Source organism: Mizuhopecten yessoensis, unplaced genomic scaffold (assembly GCF_002113885.1).
Source record: "Mizuhopecten yessoensis strain PY_sf001 unplaced genomic scaffold, ASM211388v2 scaffold9637, whole genome shotgun sequence".
In the NCBI taxonomy this organism is placed as follows: Eukaryota; Metazoa; Mollusca; class Bivalvia; order Pectinida; family Pectinidae; genus Mizuhopecten; species Mizuhopecten yessoensis.
Window position 1 is genome coordinate 37,967 of NW_018408147.1, and position 19,740 is coordinate 57,706.

The window sequence follows — 19,740 nt, forward strand, 5'->3', positions numbered from 1 at the left end:
AATTCTATATGATGTTACTTGAGCAACACACATTCTCATGACGTGTTCCAAAAATGTGAACATTCAAAGTTATGGACTTCAACATGACGTGTTTCAAGGTTGTGGATATACACATGACGTGTTTCAATGTTGCGGACATCCACATGACGTGTTTCAAAGTTGTGGACTTCAACATGACGTGTTTAAAAATTGTGGACATCAGGATGACGTGTTTCAAAGTTGCGGACATCAGCATGACGTGTTTCAAAGTTGCGGACATCAGCATGACGTGTTTCAAAGTTGTGGACATCCACATCAAGTGTTTAAAAATTGTGGACATCGACATGACGTGTTTCAAAGATGTTGACATCCACATGACATGTTTGAAAGTTGCACACATCCACATGTCATGTTTGAAAGTTGCACACATCCACATGACATGTTTCAAAGTTGCAGACATCCACATGACATGTTTGAAAGTTGCAGACATCCACATGACATGTTTGAAAGTTGCACACATCCACATGACGTGTTTCAAAGTTGAACCGTCCACATGACGTGTTTCAAAGTTGCACACATCCACATGTCATGTTTGAAAGTTGCACACATTCACATGACATGTTTCAAAGTTGCACACATCGACATGACGTGTTTCAAAGTTGTGGACATCCACATCAAGTGTTTCAAAATTGCAGACATCCACATGACATGTTTGAAAGTTGCACACATCAACATGACGTGTTTGAAAGTTGCACACATCCACATGACATGTTTGAAAGTTGAACACATCCACATGACGTGTTTGAAAGTTGAACACATCCACATGTAATGTTTGAAAGTTGCACACATTCACATGACATGTTTCAAAGTTGCACACATCGACATGACGTGTTTCAAAGTTGTGGACATCCACATCAAGTGTTTTAAAATTGTGGACATCGACATGACCTGTTTCAAAGATATTGACATCCACATGACGTGTTTGAAAGTTGCACACATCCACATGACATGTTTGAAAGTTGCAGACATCCACATGACATGTTTCAAAGCTGCACAGATCCATATGACGTGTTTCAAAGTTGTGGACATCCACATCAAGTGTTTCAAAATTGTGGACATCGACATGACGTGTTTCAAAGATATAGACATCCACATGACATGTTTGAAAGTTGCACACATCCTCATGTCATGTTTGAAAGTTGCACACATCCACATGACATGTTTGAAAGTTGCACACATCAACATGACGTGTTTGAAAGTTGCACACATCCACATGACGTGTTTGAAAGTTGAACACATCCACATGTAATGTTTGAAAGTTGCACACATTCACATGATATGTTTCAAAGTTGCACACATCCACATGACATCTTTCAAAGTTGAACACATCCACATGACGTGTTTTTCAAAGTTGTGGATATCCACATGACCTGTTTCAAAATTACAGACATCCACATGACATATTTCAAAGTTGTGGATATTCACATGATGTGCTCCAAAGTTGCAGGCATCCACATGACGTGTTTCAAAGTTGCAGACATCCACATGACATGTTTCAAATTTGCACACATCCACATGACATATTTTAAAGTTGTGGATATCCACATGATGTATTTCAAATTTGCAGACACCCACATGACATGTTTCAAAGTTGCACACATCCACATGACGTGTTTGAAAGTTGCAGACATCCACATGACGTGTTTGAAAGTTGAACACATCCACATGTAATGTTTGAAAGTTGCACACATTCACATGACATGTTTCAAAGTTGCACACATCCACATGACATCTTTCAAAGTTGAACACATCCACATGACGTGTTTTTCAAAGTTGTGGATACCCACATGACATGTTTCAATATAGTGTACATCCACATGATGTGTTTCAAAGTTGCAAATATCCACACGACGTGTTTCAAAAATTATAGACATCCACATTACATGTTTTAAAGTTCTTGATATCCACATGACGTGTTCTAAGGATGCATATTTCCACATGATGTGTTTCAAAGTTGCACATATCCACATGACATGTTTCAAAGTTGAACACATCCACATGATGTGTTTCAAAGTTGAACACATCCACATGACAAGTTTTTCAAAGTTGTGGATATCCACATGATGTGTTTTAAAGTTACTGACATCCACATGACATGTTTCAATATAGTGGACATCCTCATGATGTGTTTCAAAGTTGTAGACATCCACATGACGTATTTCCAAGTTGCATATATCCACATGACCTGTTTCAAAATTACAGACATCCACATGACATATTTCAAAGTTGTGGATATTCACATGATGTGCTCCAAAGTTGCAGGCATCCACACGACGTGTTTCAAAGTTGCAGACAACCACATGACGTGTTTCAAATTTGCACACATCCACATGACATATTTTAAAGTTGTGGATATCCACATGATGTAATTCAAATTTGCAGACATCCACATGACGTGTTTTAAAATTGTGGATAGCCACATGACGTGTTCCAAAGTTGCAGACATCCACATGACGTGTTTTAAAGTTGCAGACATCTACATGACGTGTTTTAATGTAGTGGACATCCACATGACTTATTTCAATGAAGTGGACATTCATATGACATGTTTCAAAATTTTTGACATCCACATGAAGTTATTCAATGTAGTGAATATCTATACGACTTGTTTCAAAGATGTAGATATCCACATGAGCGACATGACTGATTTCAAAGTGTCTTGCCGAAGCATTGCATATCTTTATGATGCATAACAAACATGTCATTGTGCTGGTTGTTTTCTGATGTACTGAACTTTATCACTTCATGAATGGTTCTAAAATTCCATAATATTAACTTATTCAGTGCACAAAGAAGTGCATATCCTCCTCACGTATTTCAATGTTGTACACATCCATGTGATGTATGACAAACTATTGCATGTAATCAAGACATTTTCTAAATTGGTGCATTTTCCCACTATAGTTTCTTAAGTTCTGAATGTCCCAATGACATGTTGTAGAGCACAGAATCTCTCGATACGTTCTCCTTTAATCCATATCTTAAGAGCAGGTACAAGAGCCTAAAACGCTCACCTATTTAAGTTCAACATTGAAGCCATGTAACTTCATTTACTAAATTTCATAGCCATTCCATCAAGAAGCTGTCAGGCAACTCTTGTGACTGTTTGTATATTTGACTCATGTGTCCTTTTAAATAGCTCAGCATTGTTTATTGGAAAACCTTGTAGACCTCCTTCCCAGCCATAAAGAGGAGAAATATCATAACTTTTGATAGCATAGTACATAGAAGCTACTAGATATCTTGAAGACATTATACCAAAGTGGGCCAGGGTATTTTTTAACAAGCTAAAAAAGCCTACTAGATGAATGAGTGAGAGTAATGTTGACCTATCCCGTTAAGTATGAGTAATGTTGACCTATCCCGTTAAGTATGAGTAATGTTGACCTATCCCGTTAAGTATGAGTAATGTTGACCTATCCCGTTAAGTATGAGTAATGTTGACCTATCCCGTTAAGTATGAGTAATGTTGACCTATCCCGTTAAGTATGAGTAATGTTGACCTATCCCGTTAAGTATGAGTAATGTTGACCTATCCCGTTAAGTATGAGTAATGTTGACCTATCCCGTTAAGTATGAGTAATGTTGACCTATCCCGTTAAGTATGAGTAATGTTGACCTATCCCGTTAAGTATGAGTAATGTTGACCTATCCCGTTAAGTATGAGTAATGTTGACCTATCCCGTTAAGTATGAGTAATGTTGACCTATCCCGTTAAGTATGAGTAATGTTGACCTATCCCGTTAAGTATGAGTAATGTTGACCTATCCCGTTAAGTATGAGTAATGTTGACCTATCCCGTTAAGTATGAGTAATGTTGACCTATCCCGTTAAGTATGAGTAATGTTGACCTATCCCGTTAAGTATGAGTAATGTTGACCTATCCCGTTAAGTATGAGTAATGTTGACCTATCCCGTTAAGTATGAGTAATGTTGACCTATCCCGTTAAGTATGAGTAATGTTGACCTATCCCGTTAAGTATGAGTAATGTTGACCTATCCCGTTAAGTATGAGTAATGTTGACCTATCCCGTTAAGTATGAGTAATGTTGACCTATCCCGTTAAGTATGAGTAATGTTGACCTATCCCGTTAAGTATGAGTAATGTTGACCTATCCCGTTAAGTATGAGTAATGCTGACCTATCCCGTTAAGTATGAAGGAGGCTGACTTGTCGGACAATCCTGTGATTTTTTTTGACTTTTTAACAATCTTGGAAAGCTGGAGGGATGTTGATTTTTGTGATAAACCAGTGAAATATATGTGAGAGTGATGTTTAGATGATCACATGATCATGTACATCTATAAACGAAAAAAACATTAAAATCATTTTAAAAGACTTTTAATATTAATTTGACATAACATGAATTATGCATGGATTTTTAAATAGAGAAAAGGCTTTTTCATTAAGAACTACATTTTATTTTGTCCACGTATTGTATTGATGCTAAGAACCCTGTTTTGACAAACAACTTCAGAAAGAACTAAACAAGGGTGCATTGATCAAGACTAGGGAATAACAATACCGAATAGTCAGGTGTATGGTTTTGGATTGTGTTTGTGGGATAAAATCTTAATGAGATACCATAAAACTATAGATTACATACTTATAAAATAGTACTCATGTTACAATCAAACAACAGAAGCAAGGCCGGTCTACCAGGGAATCACTGTTATTGCCATCTCAACATTTGCATAATGTACAGGAGTGTTATACTAACTTCATATATTCATATAGTTCCACCCACTTATATTTTACTGTCTTTCTACCTTCCCATCTTCATTACATTTCAACTTTTCCCCTTGGAACTAGATTTAGATAACACTCAATTTTACACAAGCAGATAACAATCAGTTTTATTAGGTAACAAGTATGAAAGAGGTTCAATTAACTTCTCTCAAACAATACAGCTGGTATAGATGGCAGTGACCCATAGGTCAAATAAGATAATCAGCCAGACAAACCAGTCAATGTGGGTACAGATTATCAGCCAGACAAACCAGTCAGGGCCTGTCCAGATCATCAGCCAGACAAACCAGTCAGGGCCTGTACAGATAATCAGCCAGACAAACCAGTCAAGGCCTGTACAGATAATCAGCCAGACAAACCAGTCAATGTGGGTACAGATTATCAGCCAGACAAACCAGTCAATGTGAGTACGGATTATCAGCCAGACAAACCAGTCAATGTGTGTAACCAGTCAGGGTCTGCACAGATGATCAGCCAGACAAACCAGACAGGGCCTGTACAGATAATCAGCCAGACAAACCAGTCAGGGCCTGTACAGATAATCAGCCAGACAAACCAGCCAGGGTCTGTACAGATAGTCAGCCAGACAAACCAGTCCGGGCCTGTACAGATTATCAGCCAGACAAACCAGTCAATGTGAGTACGGATTATCAGCCAGACAAACCAGTCAATGTGTGTACAGATTATCAGCCAGACAAACCGGTCAATGTGTGTACAGATTATCAGCCAGACAAACCAGTCAATGTGTGTACAGATCATCAGCCAGACAAACCAGTCAATGTGGGTACAGATTATCAGCCAGACAAACCAGTCAATGTGAGTACGGATTATCAGCCAGACAAACCAGTCAATGTGTGTAACGAGTCAGGGCCTGTACAGATTATCAGCCAGACAAACCAGTCAATGTGAGTACGGATTATCAGCCAGACAAACCAGTCAATGTGTGTACAGATTATCAGCCAGACAAACCAGTAAATGTGTGTAACCAGTCAGGGTCTGTACAGATTATCAGCCAGACAAACCAGTCAATGTGTGTACAGATTATCAGCCAGACAAACCAGTCAATGTGTGTAACCAGTCAGGGTCTGTACAGATTATCAGCCAGACAAACCAGTCAATGTGTGTAACCAGTCAGGGTCTGCACAGATGATCAGCCAGACAAACCAGACAGGGCCTGTACAGATAATCAGACAGACAAACCAGTCAATGTGTGTACAGATTATCAGCCAGACAAACCGGTCAATGTGTGTACAGATTATCAGCCAGACAAACCAGTCAATGTGTGTAACCAGTCAGGGCCTGTACAGATAATCAGCCAGAAAAACCAGTCAGGGCCTGTACAGATTATCAGCCAAACAAACCAGTCAATGTGAGTACGGATTATCAGCCAGACAAACCAGTCAATGTGTGTACAGATTATGAGACAGACAAACCAGTCAGGGTCTGTACAGATTATCAGCCAGAAAAACCAGTCAGGGCCTGTACAGATTATCAGCCAGACAAACCAGTCAGGGGCTGTACAGATCATCAGCCAGACAAACCAGTCAATGTGTGTACAGATTATCAGCCAGACAAACCAGTCAATGTGTGTACAGATTATGAGACAGACAAACCAGTCAGGGTCTGTACAGATTATCAACCAGAAAAACCAGTCAGGGCCTGTACAGATTATCAGCCAGACAAACCAGTCAATGTGAGTACGGATTATCAGCCAGACAAACCAGTCAGGGCCTGTACAGATTATCAGCCAGACAAACCAGTCAATGTGTTTACAGATTATCAGACAGACAAACCAGTCAATGTGAGTACGGTTTATCAGCCAGACAAACCAGTCAGGGCCTGTACAGATAATCAGCCAGACAAACCAGTCAATGTGTGTACAGATTATCAGCCAGACAAACCAGTCAAAGCAAGCCTTTATTGTCAGCCAGACAAGTGTGTCAAAGCTGCACAAAAATGTAGGCTAGAAAAAGCGGTTAGGGCTGATCTTGGTTTTTAGTAACATAAAAACAGTCTCAGCTTGACTAACCTGTTGTCTATTCCAATCAATCAGTGCTGATCAAGACTATCAGACAAACAAGGCAGAGTTTTTATTAATAAAAAAATCTCTGGAAATATAAAATACATCAATGATTTAGGGCACAGAATGGAAACGAACAACTCTAAATATTGGCCTTTTTGTTTTTTTACAGAAAAAAGGCCTTAAATTCTGTGTTCTATGTTAGTACTAAAAGTCATCTGATCAGAGTAAAATTGTTATAGACTGACAGGTGACATTACTGATCACAGTAATAAAGTTCATTGTTTCAAGAAAAATCTAGGATGCAATTTTATTTCAGCTTCTGGAATGATGAAGTACCAGCTATCATTACGTGTCTTAGTACTGCAGCAATATTAATGGCCATTACTCAGCTCAATATGTTATTAAATACACTGAGCAATATCATCACTGAATGTGTTAAACACATGGGGCAATATCTCCACTCAATGTTGTTATTAAATATATTAGGTCAAATCACCATTTAAAATGTCACTATAAAACACACTGGGCCATTACACAGCACACTATGTTGTTATTAAAAACACTGGGCCATTGCATAGCACAATATGTTGTAATTAAACACACTGGGCCATTACACAGCTCAACATGTTGTTATTAAACACACTGGGCTATTACACAGCTCAACATGTTGTAATTAACACACTTGGCCATTACACAGCACAATATGTTGTTATTAAACACACTGGGCCATTACACAGCTCAACATGTTGTTATTAACCACACTTGGCCATTACACAGCGCAACATGTTGTAATTAACCACACTGGGCCATTACACAGCTCAACATGTTGTTATTAAACACACTGGGCTATTACACAGCTCAACATGTTGTAATTAACAACACTGGGCCATTACACAGCTCAACATGTTGTAATTAAACACACTGGGCCATTACCCAGCACAATATGTTGTTATTAAACACACTGGGCCAGTACACAGCACAATATGTTGTTATTTAACACGCTGGGCCATAACTCAGCACAATATGTTGTTATTAAACACACTGGGCCAGTACACAGCACAATATGTTGTTATTTAACACACTGGGCCTTAACACAGCACAATATGTTGTTATTAAACACACTTGGCCATTACACAGCTCAACATGTTGTAATTAACAACACTGGGCCATTACACAGCTCAACATGTTGTAATTAAACACACTGGGCCATTACACAGCTCAACATGTTGTTATTAAACACACTGGGCTATTGCACAGCTCAACATGTTGTAATTAACCACACTGGGCCATTACACAGCTCAACATGTTGTTATTAACCACACTTGGCCATTACACAGCTCAACATGTTGTAATTAACCACACTGGGCCATTACACAGCACAATATGTTATTATAAACACACTGGGCCATTACACAGCACAATATGTTGTTATTTAACACACTGGGCCATTACACAGCACAATATGTTATTATTAAACACTTTGGCAAATAAACACATAGGGCCATATCACCAATCAATGGTACGGTAACAGTTTACCATATAATCACTGTAACTTTAAGATGAAATTGTAACAGACATGTTATAAATACACCCTGTGTGTTGTCAAGGTCACGGTGTAGTACAACCTTCGTGAAGTGTAGGTTACAGTGCTCTAAATGATACAATAACCCAATTATGTATTTACAATCAGTAAACGGTACAAACACATATCCTCTGGTATGACTGTGGTAATATCAAACACTAAATCATACAACCTGCAGTAAATCATTTTTTGTTATTTCTATGATAGTAGCGATCTGTGTTGGGGAACTGTTCTGGCTTATAATCACTATCACTGTCCAGACGATCTCTTATACTGCTCAAAACTTGCTCATCAAAAGCGTGCTGCAGTTCATTATTATCCGACGCCTCACTGGTCAGATTTTCCAGACTGCTGATTGGTTCTACTCCGGCTGCTGCCACTGCACGTCGTAACGACAGAGGCACACACTCTTCTGCATTAGAGAAATTCACCTGGCCTTCCTGACCCATAATCTGAAAAAATAATTGTATCAAACATTTATTAAGTTGAAAATGTTTGTAACACATATATTAGGCCAAACAAACAATATTTGGGGTTTCCGGTAACCTTACCTCCCCAAATTTGTTGTGCCTACTCTAATTTTTTTAAGGCAATTTTCAAAGAAGCACTGTTAAAGTCAAGATCACTCTCCTATATAAACTTTATAAAATTATTTGTTGAAATAAAATTTGTTACCTACCTACCCTAAATTTTTCCAACATGTTACAAGAACATATAATTTTTGTCTGGCCTCACATATGCCCTATCTGCCACTACTGCTTTGATAGAAATGGAGGTACTCCCCATGCCAAGTCTAACTATTTACCATCATACCTAGCTGAGCACATTGTCTAACCAAAGTCAGTGAAGCAGAAAATATAGGTCACAGTGACCCATAATTGATATATTGATGCAGTAATCCTCAATAAGTATACACATTTTAAGTCTGTTAGGAGAAATTACCTACCATGATGTTAAGACTTGATATCTATCATACTATGAACAGAAATTAATTATACTTTAAGAACAATGAAAGACTCCTTCATATTTGAAGGGTGGTTGAAGTGCACTATTTCTCCATGTACAGGTGTGAATTTTTTTTCCATCCCATATCATGACTTTATAAGAAACAAGAGGCCTAAGGGCCTTAGCGGTCACCTGAGTTATATCATAGGTACTGGTAGCTTTATTTTATTGTTTAGATGTGATGTGGAAGTCAGCATGTAAACTAAGTGAAATACAATACTTGTCATGTCATCAAAGGATAAGAATTTTAAAATATTTGTAAATGTTCCCTTTGGGGCCCCGCTCTAACCCCTGGGGATGGGGCAGGAATTCCATTGGGGTTCCGCTCTAACCCCTGGGGATGGGGCAGGAATTCCAAGTTTACAATGTGATACCGTCATCCACCAAAGATGATTCTGACCAAGTAAAAATAATTTCCAACAGAAAATTGTCAAAATATACCCAAAAGTGTTGTTTCCCTATATAAACTATAGTAAACTTTACCCCCTCCCCAAGGGAGAACGGATAGCTCGGGGGTCCTGAAATTTACAATTTAAATAAAGCCCCTGATGATCTTTCCATCCATGCAGAGAAAATGACTGTAATACCTCTGAGTCTGGAGAAGAAGATTTTTGAAATATTGGTTAATTTTCCCTTTTGGGCCCCGCCCTGGCCCCTAGGGTTAGGGTAGGAATCCCAATTTTACAATTTGGTAGCCTCATCTACCAAGGATGATTCTGACCAAGTTTGAACAAATTCCATCCACTGGTTCTTGAGAAGAAGTTGATAATGTAAAAAGTTTACGCACGACGGACGACGGACGACGACGGACGGAAAGTGATTGGAATAGGTCACTTGAGCAAAGCTCAGGTGACCTAAAAACAATATGTTATGAGGGAAAATTAACCCATTTTCCTAGTTTGACATTATTTAATTTGATTGGTTATCATTTTGTCATCAGCATTAAGATAGATTTTATTTACAGCCTCATGTGACTGCTTTTTTACCTAACAAATTTCTATCTTGCACAAAGAAGGATGAGAGAAATTACCTTCCTGCGTTTAGCAGGCATGCCCTGTAGGTAGGTATCACTGAAAGGTTGCTGAGGGCGCTGGTGTTTCTGCTTTTCTATGTCACCGTTAATGATTGGCACCCAGTCCTGTAGAAAACAACACAATTCTCAGGCATGGAACAATGTAGGAACAAAGTCAGGCATTGAACAATGTAGGAACAAAGTCAGACATTGAACAATGTAGGAACAAAGTCAGACAGGTTCACATCTACATGACACTGTCTTCCCCTGATCTATCTACACACCAAAACACAAAGCAATGTGTGTATATTTTCCAGTTTTTTTTAGAAGGTTGAAGAAAAACCTGAAGTAAGAGAGACCTGTTTTTGATGTATGACGCTTCACTCCCAAGGATGTACTTGCATATAAAGATGTTACTATACCAAATAAGTAGAAAGTTAGATGCCAGACAAACAAATTTCATTATTCAGATAAAAAAGGCCATAGAAGGCATAATGCAGAAAATCAAAGCAATATTTCTGTATACACACATCCTCCAAATTCCAGGGGCTACACTTACTTACATTATCTGCACCCCTGGAATATATCATGTTTAAATCAAAGGCTCTATACATCGAAAGAAGTCACAAAGAAGCTTAACAGTAAAATTGAAGAGCTTTGAAGTCTTGTGTCGCCTTTCTGTAATCTTCATAGGACAGGTATCATCAGCGTAGCAATTTGTCAGCTTTTGCACATGAAACCAATCAAATTAGTAACCATGTGTCTTCAATTTTGCCTTGACATATTCCAGGGGTGTAGAGAACGTACCCGAGTGTGAATTTCCAGGGTGGCATTAAGATGTCAACAATACATGTAACTTGTATGCAAAATTGGAACAAAACTTGCATAGTATATCAATATAACAGAGCTGGATGGACAGACAGCATTACCATGTACCACAGTGTTTTACTGATAGACCAAAATAAATCCACTTAAATCATAAATTCATAACATGGGTTTAAGAAAAAAAATAATCCATTAAAATAATCGCAATTGTATCAATAATGGTATGATATTATCATGATTCCGCCACTACTGAGATGTAAAATCAAGCCCGATAGACAGACAACATGAGGTCAATAAGCGGGTCAGTACTCACAGGGTTAACCTCCAGCTGCCAGCATTCCCCGCCAGCTGCTGCCCCGGGAGAGTTGGCCTTGGGCTCCTCTTTCTTGACCTTGGGAGGAGGAAGTTTGGTGGCTGCAGCTGTAGCTGGTTGTGGGCGAGGTGCAACTGAGGCCCCGGTGTTGTTGTTCTGGGTCTCCATAGGCTACAAAGTCAAGCGGTATATTAAACCATCACCATGTCACTTAACCTATCAATGTAGAACTTGGCACTCACTCAGATATATAGTTGTACCTGTGTGTGTAAGTTTTGCACATCATTTTACTTTTCACATATTTCCATTGAACAAGCTAAGACAGCAATTGTATTGTATTAAAACAATTGTTCAGATACTTATTATCAACAAGAGGCCAAATGGGCCTGAATCGCTCAACTGGTATTAATCTCACACTTGTTATCTTAAAAATTGACTAAAATACAACTACAGGCAAAATATCAGTGTTTCATTCATAAGAACCTATTAAAAGATTAAAACATATGATGCCTGTGACCTTGAAAGTCACACAAGGTCATTAATTTGAACAGAGTTTGTAGCCTTTCATACCAGCATGCTTCTGGCCAAATATCATTACCCTGGACCTTTTGGTTATTCAGAATAAGTTGATACAAGGTTTTAAGCATGTTTGACACATATCACTTTGAATATGGGTGAAGGTAATTTGTTTGAAAAAAATGAGAAGTCTGTAAAGGTTTAAAAAATATTTGACCCCTGCGACCTTGAAAATGGGTGAAGGTAATTTGTTTGAAAAAACTTGGAAGCCCTTCATCCCAGCATAGTATTGGCCAAATATCAACATCCTAGGCCTTTTGGTTATTTAGAAGAGTTTGTTTAAAGGTTTTTAAAAATAGTTCACCCCCGTGACCTTGAATATATGTCAAGGTTATTTGTTTGAACAAACTTTGTAGTCATCCTAGCATGATCCTGGCCAAATATCATCATCCTAGGCCTTTTAGTTTTTGAGAAGACGACGTTCAAAGGTTATAAACCTATTAGAGACCTGTGAACTTGAAAATGAGCGAAGGTCATTTGTTTGAACAAACCTGGTAGCCTTACATCCTAGCATGCTATTGACAAAATATCAACATCTTAAGCCTTTTAGTTATTGAGAAAAAGTTGTTTAAAGGTTTTAAATATATTTGACCCCTGTGACCTTGAATATATGTCAAGGTCATTCGTTTGAACACAGTTGGTAGCCCTTCATCCTAGCATGCTCCTGGCCAAATATCATCATCCTAGGCTTTTTGGTTATTGAGAAGTTTAAAGTTTCAAACATGTTTGACCCCTGTGACCTCAAATATAAGGCAAGGTCATTCGTTTGAACAAACTTTGTAGCCTTTCATGGTAGCATGCTACTGGCCAGGTATCATCATCCTGGGCCTTTTGGTTATTCAGAAGAAGTCATATAAAGATTTTAAACATATTTGACCTCTGTAACCTTGAATACAGGTCAAGGTCATTCACTTTACAATTTTTTTTAGCTCCTCATCCTTGCATGCTACTGTTCATATATCATTATCCTTGGCCTTTTGGTTTTTCACAAGAAGTCATTAAAAGATTTTAACATATTTGACCCCTATGACTTTGAATAGTGGCCAAGGTCATTCATTTTAACAAACTTGGTAGCCCCTCATCAAAGCATGCTACTGGCAAGATATCATCATCCTGGGCCTTTTGGTTATTCAGAAGTCGTTTAAAGATTTTAACATATTTGACCCCTGTGACCTTGAATATGTGTGAAGGTAATTTATTTGAACAAACTTGGTAGCCCTTCATCCCAGCATGCTACGGACCAAATATCATCCCCCTGAGCATTTTGGTTATTAAGAAGATTATTTTTTTTTTTTTTTTTTTTTTTTTTACATATTTGACCCGTGTGGTCTTGAATATTGATGGAGGTCATTTATTTGAACAAACTTGGGCCAAGTGAGCTAATAAAACTTCAAACAGCTTTGAAATTTCAACATCAGGTAAATAAACGTTGATTAACATGACGAAAAAAATCCTAGCTTGGCTATACATTTTACTGCAGTGTCAATAAACAAATACAGTATGGATTTTTTTACTTTTTTGCCCTGGTGATACAGATATAGTGAGGGTGTCTTTAGCTGACAGACATGCTGAGCCACTAACCTCGGGAGACTCTACTTGTGAGGCTCCTGGTGAAACCATAGGTGGACTTGTTTCCATGGCAACAGCAGTGGCTGCTTCATCTTTCTTTTCAGGTTTTGAGGCTTTTTTCTTGCTGTCCTTTTTGACGATGTAGGAGTGGACATCGGCATCAGTAATGGTGATTGTGGGGAGGAACTGGTTCAGCTGTTGAGTGATGACATTACACATCCACTGTTGTATCATTGGGTTCACCCCCCGAGTAATGACATTCTGTAGGAGAGAGGAAACGTGTGGTTAGGGTTATTAACCCCGATTCTGGCAATTTGTAAGTAAGAGAAGTAAGTGGACATAACTTACCAGTCGACTCTGTAAAATTATCTGTGGTCAGTATAGGGACATGACTTACCAGTCGACTCCATATAATTATCTGTGGTCAGTATAGGGACGTGACTTAGTCGACTGTATAATTATCTGTGGTCAGTATAGGGACATAACTTACCAGTCGACTCTATATAATTATCTGTGGTCAGTATAGGGAAATGGCTCAGTTGACTGTATACTTATCTGTGGTCAGTACAGGGATGTGACTTAGTTGACTATAATTATCTGTGGTCAGTATAGGGATATAACTTACCAGTCGACTCTGAATGATTATCTGTGGTCAGTAAAGGGACATAACTTACCAGTCGGCTCTGAATTATTATCTGTGGTCAGTATAGGGAAATGGCTTAGTTGACTGTATACTTATCTGGGGTCAGTACAGGGATGTGAATTAGTTGACTATAATTATCAGTGGTCAGTATAGGGACATGACTTAGTTGACTATAACTATCTGTGGTCAGTATAGGGAAATGGCTCAGTTGACTGTATCCTTATCTGTGGTCAGTACAGGGATGTGAATTAGTTGACTATAATTATATGTGGTCAGTATAGGGATGTGACTTAGTTGACTGTATAATTATCTGTGGTTAGTATAGGGTCGTGACTTAGTTGACTATAATTATCTGTGGTCAGTACAGGGACATGACTTAGTTGACTATAATAATCTGTGGTTAGTATAGGGACATGACTTAGTTGACTATAATTATCTGTGGTAAGTATAGAGATGTGACTTAGTTGACTATAATTATCTGTGGTCAGTAAAGGGGCATAACTTACCAGTCGACTGTATAATTATCTGTGGTCAGTAAAGGGACATAACTTACCAGTCGACTCTGAATAATTATCTGTGGTCAGTATAGGGACATAACTTACCAGTCGACTGTATAATTATCTGTGGTCAGTATAGGGATATGACTCAGTTGACTGTATAATTATCTAAGGTCAGTATAGGGATGTGACTTAGTTGACTATAATTATCTGTGGTTAGTATAGGGACATGATTTAGTTGACTGTATATTTATCTGTGGTTAGTATAGGGACATGACTTAGTTGACTGTATAACTATCTAAGGTCAGTATAGGGATGTGACTTAGTTGACTATAATTATCTGTGGTAAGTATAGGGACATGACTTAGTTGACTGTTTAATTATCTGTGGTCAGTATAGGGACGTGACTTAGTTGACTATAATTATCTGTGGTTAGTATAGGGACATGACTTAGTTGACTGTATAATTATCTAAGGTCAGTATAGGGATGTGACTTAGTTGACTATAATTATCTGTGGTTAGTATAGGGATGTGACTTAGTTGACTATAATTATCTGTGGTCAGTATAGGGACGTGACTTAGTTGACTATAATTATCTGTGGTCAGTATAGGGACGTGACTTAGTTGACTATAATTATCTGTGGTCAGTATAGGGACGTGACTTAGTTGACTATAATTATCTGTGGTCAGTATAGGGACGTGACTTAGTTGACTATAATTATCTGTGGTCAGTATAGGGACGTGACTTAGTTGACTATAATTATCTGTGGTCAGTATAGGGACGTGACTTAGTTGACTATAATTATCTGTGGTCAGTATAGGGACGTGACTTAGTTGACTATAATTATCTGTGGTCAGTATAGGGACGTGACTTAGTTGACTATAATTATCTGTGGTCAGTATAGGGACATGACTTAGTTGACTGTATAACTATCTAAGGTCAGTATAGGGACGTGACTTAGTTGACTGTATAATTATCTGTGGTCAGTATAGGGATGTAACTTACCAGGCGACTCTGTATGATTCTCTGTAACGCTGGATGGCCTTCCACTAAACTCGATCTTGTCAGAACAATCAACTCTGCCAAACTCAGCCTCATCCGTTCATAAAATTGGTTACCAAAATTTGTGTTTGATTCTGGAAGATATAGATAAAAGTCCACATTGTCTCAGTCATCTTGAGGAAAATTTTGACACTTGAGAAATTCAAATCATCCCAAACAATAATTACTGTTCATGATGCAATCATTTGCAACAAATTTTGTTAACATATACTTTTTGGACCTAAATAAGAAGTAGTGTTTGTCCCAGACTTTCATTTAACACACCTCCCAATTCTCCAGTCCAAATCAGAGTTTCATCTTTCATTAATACAAAACTGAATCCTCCTCATACTTCATATTTAATCAATAGAACTGCTGTTAATACAGAAATTTACAGAAATACAAACCATCTGCTAACATGACCATGCGGACTGTGGCTGTAAATTGCTGTCTGAAAAAATTGTTGAGAGTCTCCACCATATCTATGTCGGGCTTTACCTCTGCAACAGTCTGAAAGTTAATGTTTAAACATTGATTTCTTGTTCATGAAATAACATAAATTGCACATACAGATGCAGTAATTTGTCCCTTCCTCCCCTACACATAAAGATGTTGTAATCTGCCCCTCCCATCCATACACATAAAGATGTTGTAATCTGCCCCTATCACCCCTACACATACAGATGCAGTAAGTTGTCCCTTCCTCCCCTAAACATAAAGATGTTGTAATCTGCCCCTCCCACCCATACACATAAAGATGTTGTAATCTGCCCCTATCACCCCTACACATAAAGATGTTGTAATCTGCCCCTATCACCCCTACACATAGAGATGTTGTAATCTGCCCCTATCACCCCTACACATAAAGATGTTGTAATCTGCCCCTATCACCCCTAAACATAAAGATGTTGTAATCTGCCCCTCCCTCCCATACACATAAAGATGTTGTAATCTGCCCTTCCCTCCCATACACATAAAGATGTTGTAATCTGCCCTTCTCTCCCATACACATAAAGATGTTGTAATCTGCCCTTCTCTCCCATACACATAAAGATGTTGTAATCTGCCCTTCCCTCCCATACACAGAGTGTAGTCTGCCCTTCCCTCCCATACACAGAGTGTAGTCTGCCCTTCCCTCCCATACACAGAGTGTAGTCTGCCCTTCCCTCCCATACACAGAGTGTAGTCTGCCCTTCCCTCCCATACACAGAGTGTAGTCTGCCCTTCCCTCCCATACACAGAGTGTAGTCTGCCCTTCCCTCCCATACACAGAGTGTAGTCTGCCCTTCCCTCCCATACACAGAGTGTAGTCTGCCCTTCCCTCCCATACACAGAGTGTAGTCTGCCCTTCCCTCCCATACACAGAGTGTAGTCTGCCCTTCCCTCCCATACACAGAGTGTAGTCTGCCCTTCCCTCCCATACACAGAGTGTAGTCTGCCCTTCCCTCCCATACACAGAGTGTAGTCTGCCCTTCCCTCCCATACACAGAGTGTAGTCTGCCCTTCCCTCCCATACACAGAGTGTAGTCTGCAGTCTGAAATCTGCCCCTCCCTCCACTACACACAGTGTAGTCTGTAATCTGTTATATGCCCTCCCTCCTTTTATTTCTGCTATTTCCACCCTTGACTCTGAACACATACTGCACATGCTTCAATCTCCTCCGACATCTCCTCCACAAGTCTATGAGAGGCCTCTGTTATGTTTTCCATCGTTGGTTCCCTGCCCTCCAACACACGCTCTCGTAAGAAATCCTGTAATGGTACTCGCACATTTTGTAGAGGTGCTCTGTTGCCGTAAAAAACTTGTACAAGGTCAGGAAAGGTCAGGTGTGAAGAGAGACAGGAGTAGATATCATTGAAGAATCCTGAAATAGTCACAGATGTAAATCATGAACTTCTCAATTACAGATGTGATCTATATTTCTTTTTAAAATAAAAAAATATGTGACATTTAATTCAAATTACTTTACAACTAATTTACTTGCATATAAACTCTCACGTCTATATTTTAGATGGATTGGTCCAGATTTTAAGCAGATGATCATGACCACAAGGTCATCCAGGGTCTGTGATCTCTGTTATCAAATAATACACCTCTTTATCATTTATACCACATTATATCAGTCCCCTCAGGACCCCTGGTGACCAGTTAGTGTCCCCTGTTACCTGATAATACACCTCTTTATCATTTATATCAAATCAAAGCAGTCCCCTCAGGACCCCTGGTGACCAGTTATTGTCCCCTGTTACCTGATAATACACCTCTTTATCATTTATATCAAATCAAAGCAGTCCCCTCAGGACCCCTGGTGACCAGTTAGTGTCGCCTGTTAACTGATAATACACCTCTTTATCATTTATATCAAATCAAAGCAGTCCCCTCAGGCCCCCTGGTGACCAGTTATTGTCCCCTGTTACCTAATAATACACCTCTTTATCATTTATATCACACTATAGCAGTCCCCTCAGGACCCCTGGTGACCAGTTAGTGCCCCCTGTTACCTGATAATACACTACTTTATCATTTATATCAAATTAAAGCAGGCCCCTCAGGACCCCTGGTGACCAGTTAGTGTCCCCTGTTACCTGATAATACACTACTTTATCATTTATATCAAATTAAAGCAGTCCCCTCAGGACCCCTGGTGACCAGTTATTGTCTCCTGTTACCTGATAATACACCTCTTTATCATTTATATCACACTATAGCAGTCCCCTCAGGAGCCCTGGTGATCAGTTAGTGTCCCCTGTTACCTGATAATACACCTCTTTATTGTTTATATCACATTATATAGCAGTCCCCTCAGGAGCCCTGGTGATCAGTTAGTGTCCCCGGTTACCTGATAATACACCTCTTTATCATTTATATCACATTATATAGCAGTCCCCTCAGGACCCCCGGTGATCAGTTAGTGTCCCCGGTTACCTAGAAATATGCTTACCTTCTCCTTGAGCCATATTGTAGCCATCCCCTAGGGACCCAAGGAACTCAGCAAGTGTCTGTGAAGGGGGTTGTCCAACTGCAGTCTGGGTGATCATGGAACCGATCCCCTGAACCAGCTGTGTGAATGCCTCGTCTGTCATCACAGGTTGAGCTGTGGCATCAGCTTGGGCCGTCACTGTGCCAGTCCCCTGGGTGGCTCCTGTCTCCTGGGTTGTCCCTGTCCCTTGGGTAGTCCCCTGGGAGGTTGAGGCAGTAGCCTGAGGGGTAGGGGTTGATCCTGTGTTAGATGTACTGGAAGCTGGCATTGAACCCTGAACACACAATATTCACATTGTTAGTGCATACTATTACTTTAAGTAATAAACAATTACAACAACAAACAAGAGGCCCATAGGGCCTGTATCGCTCACCTGGATTATCTAAGCAATCATGACAGAATATTCTCCAAAGGAGATCCATGGGAATATGCCAGACCCCAAGGCCAATCCTTGTAGCATATATATCTGTATTCGATTTTTCATGCCCAGCAATTTTATATATGGTTATGGGGTGGGGATCTCAACTGTTTCCAATCTGTGACTCAGAAACTAGGTCCCTATGGTTGTGGCCAGACCCCAGGATCAATTCTAATATCATGACTGCATTTGTCTCTTTTTGCCCAGCATTTGTATATATAGTTTTGGGGTGGGGATCTCAACCGTTTCAAAGTTATGACCCAGGGGTTAAGTCTGCAAGGGTGGGGCAAACCCTGGGGTCAATTCTAATATCATGACTGCATTTGTCTCTTTATGCCCAACAATTGTATATATAGTTTTGGGGTGGGGATCTTAACCATTTCGAAGTTATGACCCAGGGGTTAAGTCTCCAAGGGTGGGGCAGTCCCCAAGGCCATCCTGGAAGCATATGTGCATTCATCTCTTT

General features: G+C 39.3%; 2 protein-coding genes across 4 annotated transcripts in view; one reads left to right on the forward strand and one right to left on the reverse strand.

Moving 5' to 3' along the window:
• The first annotated feature begins 862 nt into the window (after positions 1–862).
• LOC110458509 (sporozoite surface protein 2-like) lies at positions 863–8,058 on the forward strand. The gene is made up of 3 exons (XM_021510240.1): positions 863–1,139; positions 5,240–5,632; positions 6,078–8,058. Exons 1-3 carry the CDS (start codon positions 863–865, stop codon positions 6,785–6,787), a joined length of 1,380 nt encoding a protein of 459 aa, XP_021365915.1. The 3' UTR covers positions 6,788–8,058.
• A 105-nt stretch (positions 8,059–8,163) lies between these two features.
• LOC110458510 (large proline-rich protein BAG6-like) overlaps positions 8,164–19,740 on the reverse strand; it is a 25,303-nt gene continuing 13,726 nt past the window's right edge. For all 3 annotated transcript variants that reach the window (XM_021510242.1, XM_021510241.1, XM_021510243.1), the window contains 8 exons: positions 18,818–19,130; positions 17,517–17,740; positions 16,283–16,385; positions 15,840–15,970; positions 13,706–13,954; positions 11,549–11,719; positions 10,429–10,536; positions 8,164–8,845 (listed from right to left, as the gene is read on the reverse strand). In XM_021510242.1, the coding sequence (XP_021365917.1) occupies positions 8,576–8,845; positions 10,429–10,536; positions 11,549–11,719; positions 13,706–13,954; positions 15,840–15,970; positions 16,283–16,385; positions 17,517–17,740; positions 18,818–19,130 (1,569 nt within the window). In that variant the 3' untranslated portion in view covers positions 8,164–8,575. The remainder of the gene's footprint in view (positions 8,846–10,428; positions 10,537–11,548; positions 11,720–13,705; positions 13,955–15,839; positions 15,971–16,282; positions 16,386–17,516; positions 17,741–18,817; positions 19,131–19,740) is intronic.